At 36.6% G+C, this 11,490-nt stretch overlaps 1 protein-coding gene across 1 annotated transcript in view; it reads right to left on the reverse strand.

The window, feature by feature from the left end:
- Positions 1-11,490, reverse strand: part of CAGE1 (cancer antigen 1) — a 91,320-nt gene that overhangs the window by 57,743 nt on the left and 22,087 nt on the right. Inside the window, 3 exon segments of the mRNA XM_006888765.1 lie at positions 1,043-1,189; positions 2,362-3,405; positions 8,068-8,531. Of these exon segments, the coding sequence (XP_006888827.1) occupies positions 1,043-1,189; positions 2,362-3,405; positions 8,068-8,531 (1,655 nt within the window).

The following is an 11,490-nucleotide window of genomic DNA, read 5'->3' on the forward strand; positions in this document are numbered from 1 at the left end:
ACTGCTTCTTGGTCCAAGTACAGGTTTCACATTAGCACGATCAAGTGTTCTGGGATTCCCATTCTTCTCAGAGTCAGCCACAGTTTGTTATGATCCACATAGTCAAATGCCTTTGCATAATCAATGAAACACAGATAGACATTCCTCTGGTGTTCCCTGCTTTCAGCTAAGATCCATCTAACATTAGCTACAATGAGTAGTACACTTAGTAGTGGTACAATTAGTACCACGATTCCTTCTAAACCCAGCCTGGACTTCTGGCAGTTCTCTGCTGATGTGTTGGACAATCTTTAGTAGACTCTTGCTTGCATGTGAAATCAATGATATTGTTCTATAGCTTCCAAACTCTGTTGGTTCACCTTTCTTTGGAATGGGAACAAATATAGATCTCTTCCAGTTAGTTGGCCAAGTGGTTGTTCTCCAGATTCCTTGGCACATGTTGGTGAGCACATCCAGGGCAGCATCTGTTAGCTGAAATATGTCAGTTGGTATACCATCTATTTCCGGGGCCTTATTTTTTGCTATTTCCTTCAAATCAGCCTGAACTTTTTCCTTCATCATCATGGGCTCTTGCTCATATGTTGTTTCATTAAATTCTTCTGAGTCTGCCAATTCCTTTTGATACAACGACTCAGTATATTTGTTCCATCTTCATTTAATACTTCCTGAATCATTTAATATTCTGTCCAAAGCACCCTTGATTATATTTAGGAATAGGTTTACTTTATTATGTCATTGAGGCTGTATTAATGTTGAAGTACATCTTAAATCACTCTCTCTTGTTATGTAAGAGGGTTTAAGCAAGCAAATAAAAAAGTAGACATGGGAAGGTTGATTCCATTCACATGGAAATCACCAAGGAATCAAAGAACCGAAAGTCAATAAAGAGAAAAGCTTTCCCTACAGCTGGCACCCTGAATTCAGGCTGTGAGGGAAAAAAATGTTCATATCTTAAAATCACTCACCTAAGATTACTGTCATGGCCAAACTAGATACCTAAGAAATTGCCTAATTTTTAGAAAAGTGTAGATTTTCTTATTACCTTGCATGTGAAAAATCCTGCCATTAGAGTCAGCAAACTGTGAATTTTGGAGGTCAGTTGAGCTCTTTTCTCATGCGGATGACTTAGGCTCACTTCTCCATGTGGTAAGCAATTCAGGCCTAAATTAGAAGGCCTTATCTTTGCACCCTATAAATCAGATTTTTTAGAGTTAAGAGTTAAGATTACCTTTTAAGTAAAAGGTTGAAGAAAAATTCCAAACCCTTAAAAATGTTGGGCAATGGTCCTCAAATTTTTTTAACTCAGGATCCCATTATTTTAAAATTATTGAGAACCCCAAAAAGCTTCTGATTAAGTAGATTATATCTCAGTATATTGTTATACTAGAAATTTCAACTGAGAAAAATTAACATATAATGCATTTCATGCCTTTTAATATTTAAAACCTTGACAGTTTCTAAGAAAGAACCATCAAATCAATTTAATAGTATTTTTACAATGAACTTCCTCAGGTTTGGTTTGTGTGTTTTTTCCCTTTTAATAATTTTAATGAACATTTAAAGAGAATTTGGATTTCCATTCATTCATTGCTGCACTTCTCTACCTGCCCAGCCCTCTCCCCCCACCCCCTAACCTCAGGTCTTTTTAATGCCTTGTTTTGGTTTTGTGTTTTTATTTTTGCTACATTTCTATATGTTGTACAGGAATTTTTGCTCTCTTGTAATTGTGCCTCAGACTTCTTGAAAGTCCACCTTCTAAATTGCCCAGATCAGATGATATACTTTCTACATGATATATTCTTGTGCTTTCTGTATTTAAAACTTTGACTGTATTAAGCAAATTCAAGGTTATAAGTTTAGCTAATAGTGATTTACAGACAATTCAGATGAGTATGGTTCTTCTGGTAACTAAACTGTACTAGTTCATTTAATAAGTAAATGATGCTGTAAACAATGTAAATAAAGCCTGTTAGTCAAGCATCAAAAAAAGAAAAATGATCAGATTAATAAAATTAATCAGATAAAGAAAAAAACCTAAAGCCAATCTGATAAAATTAATAAGATGAAGGAAATTGTCTTTATAGGACAAAAAACGTGAATGTTGCAAAAACGTAAGGGCATTTTTCTAATTATCAATATAAATGGTATATATAATAATATGCATTATAAAATTTATTGCTGTTGTTAAGTGCCATCAAGTATGACTCATAGTAACCCTCTGAACAACCGATCTGAACCATGTTCTATCCTCATCAACTCTGATACACTCAAGCCCATAGCTTAAAGGGGCCTAAATATCCATGACAAGACTATTAGAAATTACTCAAGCTTTACATCAGATATTATGATTTGCATCAATACCTTTGTAGTATCTGACTCCATAACTTCTTCCAATTGTTCCTTTAACTCCACTATCCCAACTTTAGGGACATGCTCTTGCTGCTCACTCCTTATAACCTGCTGCTGAAGTTTTGCATTTTCCCTTTTTAGTTCATTGATCTGCTGTTGAAGTTTCACATTCTTAGCTCTTTCATTTTCAGAGATGAATTGCAAATTTTTAACTTGCACTACTAGTTTCTCAAGACTAGATTTCAGCTTTTGTCTCTCTTGCCAATTTTGCTTCTCATGTATCTGGAATTCCTTCTGTAAAGACAGGAACTCTTGTTCTCGGGTCTCTTTTTCCCTTTTCAACAGGTCTAGAGCAGAAGCGGTGGCCTTTTCTAATTCTTCTTTGAGTTGCTGCAGCCTCTTTATCTCTTCTTTTTTCTTGCTTAAAATTTTGTCCATTTCAATGCACTGACTTACAGAAATATTTTTTTGCTGCACTTCTGTTAGGTACTTTTCATGTAGATTCACACAATTGACCTTGATCTTCTTAAGCTCTAGCTGCAAGGTTTTCTTTTCATTTCTGGATTCCTGAAGATGTTTTTGGGTATTAGATAAAACTTCCTGCACACTTGTCAATGTTCTGTCAGCATCATTCTTCTCTAGAATTACTTTGTATTTATCTTCAATCAACTGTTCTATATTCTCTTTCAGTTTGTTAATGTCTTCAACTAGCACCTGCTGTGCAGTAATCTTCATCTGTAATTCTTCAACCTTCTTCTCTAAGTGCCTGTTACCACACTGCAGATCCTGGATTTGAGTTTGCTGCATTTTGTTGGTATGTTTTAATTTCTGTAAAACTTCACTTAAAGCCGTATCTTCCTCCAGAGATTGTACATTATCAAAGCTTGTTTCTGTGTTAGAGGTCTTGCTGTTCTCTTGTGATCCTCCACTGCTGCATAAATCTGCAGGGGACCAAGTTGAGAAGATGTCCCGACTCTCTATGGTTCCAACTCTGACTGCTTCTGGGTAGTTAACTGGCACCTCAGAATTCTGCATATCATTTGGTGAAACAGCACTCTGTAAATGATAGTAAAGTAAATAAGTGGGAACAAGTTGAAAGATCATTAGGTTTGAGTCAAATCCCAAGTTTAGTTTCCTTAGCCACAAAATAACTTTCACAATAAAAAATAATGGCAGGAGTTTTCTAGGAGTTACTTGGTAAATGTACACAAAGCACCTAACAGCATAGTATATAGTACACCACAAGCAATAGGGATATGAGGAAATAGGAACCTGAAAAGCATATGTACTTTTAAAGGAAAATGAATCTCTAGTGCTCGCTCTCACCATTGGTTTTCTATGATAGAAAACTTTTCTGAACATAATATAAGATGAATTAAATGAAATTATTATTCCATAATGCCTTTTGAAGAATGCTTTTATTTTTAAAAAAGTAAATCACAAAAAACTTGGCCTATGACTGATTGACTTTATGCTGACTAATGCTTTTTAGAGTTTTAAAACAGGTACAGCATATTATGGCAAAACAACATTGAAACATATATGACATAAAACTCAGTCAACTGTATATGTAAGTTCACTACATAACCTTTCAGAACTTAAAGACACCAAATCCCTGTATTTTGATGAATTATTCTTATTGAAGAAGCATATGCTACTTAAGTGTGCTGTAAACCCCAAACTCTGGGATTCAGATCCACCAGCAGCTCCTCAGGAGGACAGCCAATCTCCTCCCATACAATTCACAATGTCTGAAAGCCTCCCAGAGGGTTGACTATAAGTCAATTCCAACTCACTGGCACATAACAAAAAATATTTTGATGCTTGTTGCAAAGTAATGCCTGTTTGTTCTTATGAACCATTGTATCTACCTTAGATTTTTATTTTTAATATAATAAATTTTACCTGGGTTGGTTTGTAATTGTAAATTGTATATTCACAACTGGAGGAATATCAATATCCTATTTAGACTCCCATTGTTCATGTAAGTTGTAGTCACAGCACTTGGCACAGGTGCAAGTATACACTTAACTGTGCAATTATCTAGTTAATGTAAAAAACCTTTAGGGAAATGTTATCTTTAGGAAGACAAGAAATATCCTTACTAACCTATCTAGATTACAGGGCTTGGTACAAAGTGGATGCCTGAAAATATTTATCAACTGAATAATGGGAAAGAAATGCAATGAAGAGAGGAAAAAGCAATCCTGAGAAACCCTATTGTTAGTGTTATATAACCGTAGAGTTAAAACTGACTCAGCTGAACATCCGTCAGGTTTTCAGAGGCAGTAAATTGCATGGGAGGAGAATGTCCATCTTGCTCCTATGAAGCAGCTGGTAGATTCAAAGCATGTGCCTTTGGGTTGGCAGTGCAACTTTCTACTACTAAGCCACCAGAATATTAATCACACAGTAAAAGGAAATAAAGTTCTTTTAAATGCTGCTATATATCAACAAAGAAATGGAAAAAATTGTTCATAGTTATAAAATGAACACAATGATCATAGATTTTACCCTCAAACGCATAATAAAAAAGTTAGGATTTATGCCATTATATCTACTTGTCCATACTAGAATTTTTTTTTTTTCTCTCAGAGTATGTAAGAGTTATTTTGTTGGCATCTTCAGGGCTCTTAGAAAAATACATGTGTGCCCAGTTTCCATGTTGTTGTCATAGTGAATAATGCTGCTTTGAACATTGGTGTACACATCTCCATTTGAGCCTCAGTTAATCATTTTATTGGGGTATATTCCAAGATATAGAATAGCTAGGTCATATCAAATTTCTATGTTCAGCTTTTTGAGGAAGCATCAAATTGCCTTCCAGAGTGGTTGTACCACTTTACAATCCCACCAACAATGTATGAGTTCCTATCTTGCCACATTCACTCTGACATTTATTACTTGCTGTCTTGTTAAACTTTGCCACTGCTACTGGAGTGAGATGGTATCTCATTGTGGTTTTGATTTGCATCTCTCTTATTACCAGTGGTCTTGAACATTTCATCATGTATCTGTTGGCCATTCAGATATCTTCCTTTGTGAAAATTCTTTCCATGTATTTTGCCCATTTTGTAATTGTGTTATCAATCTTTTTCTTGTGCAGGCCCAAGAGTATTCTGTAAACTTTCATTATAAGACTCTTGTCTAAGATGGTATTGTCAAATATTTGTTCCCAGTCAGTAGGTTTTCTTTTCACCCTGTTGAAAAAAAAGTTTTTATGTGCACAAGGATTTAATCTTTAGAAGGGTCCCATTCACCAATTTTATCCTCTTCAGATTGAGAATTTCTTTCCGTATTTGGCAGTCTCTTTCTACCATAGACTAGACTTTCTAAGGTTGGTCCCAGTGTGTCTCTTATGAACACTATGGTTTGGGGCTTTAATCCCAGGTATCAACCTTGAGGTGATATTTGAGTATGGTATGAGATGTGAATCCTGTTTCAGTTTTCTGCAGGTAGCAATCCTGTTTTGCCAGCACCATTTGTTGAAGAGGTTGTCATTTCCCCATTTGATAGGTTTTATTTCCTCATTGAGTATCAGTAGACCATAGATAGTTGGGTCTATTTCTGGGTTCTCAATTCCATTCCATTGGTCTATGTGCCCATCATTGTACCAGTACCATGCTGTTTTGGTTACTGCCACTGTGTAGTAGGTTTTGGGATCAAGGAGTGCTATGCTTCCCACTTCATTTTTGTTTCTCAGAAGTTCAAACCTATTCTTGAGATGATTTTTAAAGTCAGGTGGGATAGACTCAAAGTTGTATTTGGGTTCTTGTGAATTTGTTTTAATTTTCTTCAGTTTCAATTTGAAATTGTGCAAGAGTAATTGATAGTCTGTTCCACAGTCAGCACCTGGCCTAGTTTTGACTGATTATATCGAGCTTCTCCAACGATTCTTTCTAAAAATATACTTGGTCTGATGCCTCACATAGGTGAGGCCTATATGCGTAGTCACTGTTTCTGGGTTCCCTCCCATCCCTGGGGAAAAAATAAAGATATTTATTATAAATAAATAAATAAATAAATAAATAAATAAATAATTCATTGCACAGAATTCAATCATTCAATCTCCAGCCTCATTTCTGTTACCAAGTCTGTAATTTCTGGCTACCAATCCTTTTGCAGGGAGCTATGAGGTCCTTGTGGTAAAAAACTGTGCTGTAATCCCAAAGGCACAAAGTTTTAATCCATCAGCTGCTCTGAGGGAAAAAGATGAGTAACCTCCTGTGTAAAAACTCACTGGAGAGTCCACTATGGGTTCATTCTAATTTGGTAGTAAACAACAATAACAACATCCTTCTTAATTTCCTTCTTTTGCATTCCAGTCACCAACTCTGTTAATCATACTGATTGCATGTCCAGTTAATTTCAGACTGCAAAAATTGGTAGATTTCCCCATCTTTAGTTTTAGTTGTTAATACATATGTTTGAATAATAGTTGTATGAACAGGCCTTACTTGTGTGTGTATGGAAAGTATTCTATCACTCATAGCACTGTTCAGTATAGATCTTGAAGTGGTCCTTTTGACTATAAATGCAACACCATTCTTTCTCAATTTTTCATTCCTGGCATAATAGGTCTTGTGATTGTCTGATTCAAAGTGGCTAATATTAGTTACTTTCAGCTCACTAACGCCAAAAATGACAATATTTATGCATTTCAAGTTTTAAAGCTTCTGGTTTTCCCAGATTAATAACTTAAACATTCTATGTTCACTTTTTACTGATGTTTACAACTTTTTCTCCTCATCTTGAGTGACTTCTAATCTGGCCTCTACCTCCAATATTATATCTAACAGTGTTTCTCTGTTGTTCATAGGAACTTGCACATTATCTCCTCCACTGTGTCACTGGTGCCATTGGCCTCAGCCAGGGCCAAAGAGCTACCACTTGCCATGATATTTGTAAACCTGTTTCTTTTATGGTCTACTCTGAGAAGTACACCACTCATTTGCCAGTTTTTGTGTGTGTGTGTGTGTGTGTTGGGAGAGTGATTTGCATAGTGTTACTTATTTTATAATTTAGGTGTGTATATATGTTTGCTTGTTAGTTGTTTGCTCCTATGAGTGTAGTACTTGTTTGTCAGTTTGCTGTACTGGGTTGATCCAGAGTTTCAATTGCCAGCAGGGTTATCCATAATTTTAACAGAAGTATGAGATTAAGACAGACTAGGAATTAGGATTTCCCATCCATTTCTAAAATACAGGCCCTTGAAAAACTTAGGAACAATAGAAGAACACTGCTACATAGTGTAGCTAGACCCCTCTTCTTTGGAAGCCACTCAGAAAATATAGAAGCTTATTTTATTTATGACATCAGATGGACACTACAGTGTATAAAAACATGAAATGCAGTCGTGATCCTCAAAGAGATTATAATATAGTAACAGCTAGTCCCCAATTTTAAACTGGGTTGTATTAGTAAAAAGTTTTTTTAACAGATTACCATTTCAGAAAGGATTCTTGGAATTCACAGAAGCAATGTCACATGTATGAGTAGTTGATGTTTCACACTACCTGGAAAAGATGCATAACCTCCTTCCAGATGAATTATAGCCTCAGAAATCTGAATGGATGATCATGTCACTTCAGATTCGATGTCAACAAGTGTGTGTGAACAGAATAGTTTTAGGTGATATATTAAAAAAAAAAACAAAACCCACCTGACCCCACACTCCCTATCTTTAATAATCCACAGGTTTTACTATAAAAGACTTACCTCCACTTCACAGTTAAAGTTATGATCAAGCAGATTACAGCTAGTCTCTTTATTAAATGATTCCTCAGCATCACTGTATTCAACACACTCCCTATACAAGTAGCTCTGAGGATGAGTAGGACTGAGGGCAGCAGCTTCTTTGGCAGCATTTTTAGCCAGTGGCTTTTCCATGATGCTCAGTTTCTCTTCACAGCAGTAGGTCAGAGGTGGACTAATTTCCACTGGATTTTGTCCCTTAAACAAATCTTTACTTTTATTGCAATCTTTTTCATAATTACACATTTGACTTTGTAATTCTGGCTTTTCTGTATAATATAGTTCTTCTATAGGTTTTTTAAATGTTGTAAGTTCATCATTAAAGGCTTCAGTCCAATGAAATTGACAAGTGGACTCAAACTGCTTCAAGGACGTCATACTGGCACCAATGATTAGTACATTCTGTGAGTATTTTTCAATGTTGAGATCTTGCCAGAAATAGATAGAAGGAAACAAACAAAAAATTAGAGTTAAATTATATGTTAACTATATTATTTCTAGTTGTATGTTGTTAATATATTGGTATGCTATTGATTTTTTTATATTGCACCTATCCATCATTTTTCTAAACAATTTTAGTTCTAGTATCATAAAAATTTCTTATGTAAACAATCATTATGTTATGCATCAGAGAGTTGGACAATGACCAAGGAGGACAGAAGGAGAATTGATGCCTTCAAGCTGTGGTGCTAGAGAAGAGTATTAACAATACCATGGACTGCTAGCAAAACAAACAAATTCATCCTGAAAAGGGTTAAACTGGGTGGTTCCTTGGAGGCAAGGATTCTGAGGCTCCGTCTAACATACTTTGTACATGTTGTGAGGAGAGACCGGTCCTTGGAGAAGGACATCATGCTTGGGAGGGTGGAGGGACGGCGCAGGAGGGGAAGGCCCTCTATGAGGTGGATTGATTCAGTGACTGGGATAATTGGGATGGGAGTGTCAGAGACAGTGCGATTGACACAGGACAGAGCGGAGTTTAGGGCTGTTGTACATAGGGTCGCTGTGAGTCACAAGTGACTCGACGGCACATAACAACAACAACAGACAATCATATGATTTAAAAGTAACTACTGTTTTTCCTCTTTTCTAATAATATATGTATTTTTATACATATATATGTCCATTATTTTAACAAAGCTTGAAAAAATATTTTCATTTAACTGTGGCTGACTCTGAGAAGAATAGGAATCCCAGAACACCTGATTGTGCTTATGCAAAACCTATACTTGAACCAGGAGGCAGTGGTCAGAACAGAGCAAGGAAACACTGCATGGTTCAAAACTGGGAAAAGTGTATGCCAGGAATGGATCCTATCTCCATACCCTTTCAATATATATGCAGATCAGAATACCCAGGAAGCTGGGCTCTATGAGGAGAAAGGTGGCATCAGGATTGGAGGAAGACTCATCAACAATCTGTGCTATGCAGATAACACAACCTTGCTTGCTGAAACTGAGGAGGACATGAAGTGCTTGCTGAAGAAGGTCAAGGACTGCAGTCTTCAATATGGATTGAACCTCAATATCAAGAAAACAAAAATTCCCACCACTGGGCTGATTGGCAGCATCATGATAGATGGTGAAGACATTGAAATTGTTAAAAGCTTCAGTTTGATTGGCTCTACTATCAATACTCTTGGCACCAGCAGTCAGGAAATTAAAAGAGGTACTATATTGGGAAAATCTGCTGTCAGAGACCTCTCCAAAGTACTGAAGAGCAATGATGTCAGTCTGGTGACTAAGGTGTGCCTGATACAGGCCATGGTCTTTGCAATCACTTGCCATGCATCAGAGAACTGGACAACGACTAGGCATAATTGAAGGAAAATTGATGCCTTTAAACTGTGTTGTTAGAATATTGAATATACCATGGACTGCTATGAGAGCAAACAGGTTCGTCCTGGAGAAGGTGAAACCAGGCTTCTTCTTGGAGGCAAGGATTCTGAAGCTTTGTCGGACATACTTATACTTAAGTCCTTTGAGAGGGATGTCATGCTTGAGAAGGTGGAGGGACAGTACAGGAGAGGAAGATCCTGGATGAGATGGATTGATTCAGTGACTGGGGTAATGGGGGTAGGTGTGTCAGAGATAGTGAGATTAGCACAGGATAGAGCAGGGTTTGGGGCTGTTGTACATAGGGTCACTATGAGTTACAGGAGACTTGATGGCATGTTAACAACCACAACCACAGCAAAAAAATTTTTTATAATTATCATAAATACTAACACCCCCACTCCTTATTATCATAAAATTGGATCGACTCATAGCTGAAACTCCAGTGAGGCTGTACATCTCAAGGGAAGAGACCTGCTTGTCTTTCTCCCTCAGAGCTGCCGGTGGATTCAAACCAGTTGCCTTTAGGTTAGCAGCACAACTCTCTACAGACTATGCCATGAGAACTCTCTAATTATAAATAAAGACATTTCTATATAGTATTTAAAATTGCTTTAATAAACATTATCAATGTGTTTTATTATATTATTAACTCATAAATTTTGATCTATCAGTTTAAGAGTAGAATAAGAGGGTTTTTTTTTTTGACATCATGACTTATTTTCTAAGTCAATTGTATAGAATAAAGTCCTAATGTCACAAAGTGAGACTGGAATTCCAACTAATTCACAGATATTAAACCTTGGCAAATTACTCTCTAATCCTTACATTAAAACATATCCTTATCTAGAATAACTAGTAAAACATTTATGGAGACCCAAGTTGGAGAGGAGTGGGAGCAGAGAGGTGAGGATGGGTAGGAGTGAAAGTATAGGGTTGTATAATTTGGTTAGTGGATGGAGGGGAAGAAGAAAATGGGAAGGATACAGTGGGTACCTGAAAAGACAGGGTAATTGGGCAAGGTCCAATAACGCATGGGAATGATTGTATGAAATACAGTGTGAATAAAGAATTGTGTGAAATACAATGTATATGAACATTGTAAGCAAACCAATAATTTTTTTTCTTAAGCTTTATTTTTTTTAATGATTTTAATGAGGATTTACAGAGATTTTGGATTTCCATTCATTCATTGCTGCAATTCTCTCCCCACCCAGCTCTCCCCCAACCCCCAGTTCGCTCCTCTCTTTCAAAAGTAAAAGAAACACTCCGTCCCTGGTACACAATCCCCCTGCACCCCTCCCGCTGCCCCAAGTACATTCCACTATGCACCCTTAATTGTGGACTCTTGTGGTAACCATAATACCCTATCATACATCGCTTTTAAATTATTTACTCCCTCATCTGTTTCAGTGCAGTATATACAATTTATCCAGTTTCTCTCAGTCTTACCCCAACCCTGATATCAGTCCCATTTTACAACAGTGGCTCCATGCAATATTTGTCCTTTTGCGACTGAGATATTTCACTCAGCATAATGTCCTCCAGTGTC

This window comes from Elephantulus edwardii, unplaced genomic scaffold (genome assembly GCF_000299155.1).
Source record: "Elephantulus edwardii isolate Elephantulus edwardi_28Jun2011 unplaced genomic scaffold, EleEdw1.0 scaffold00071, whole genome shotgun sequence".
NCBI lineage: Eukaryota > Metazoa > Chordata > Mammalia > Macroscelidea > Macroscelididae > Elephantulus > Elephantulus edwardii.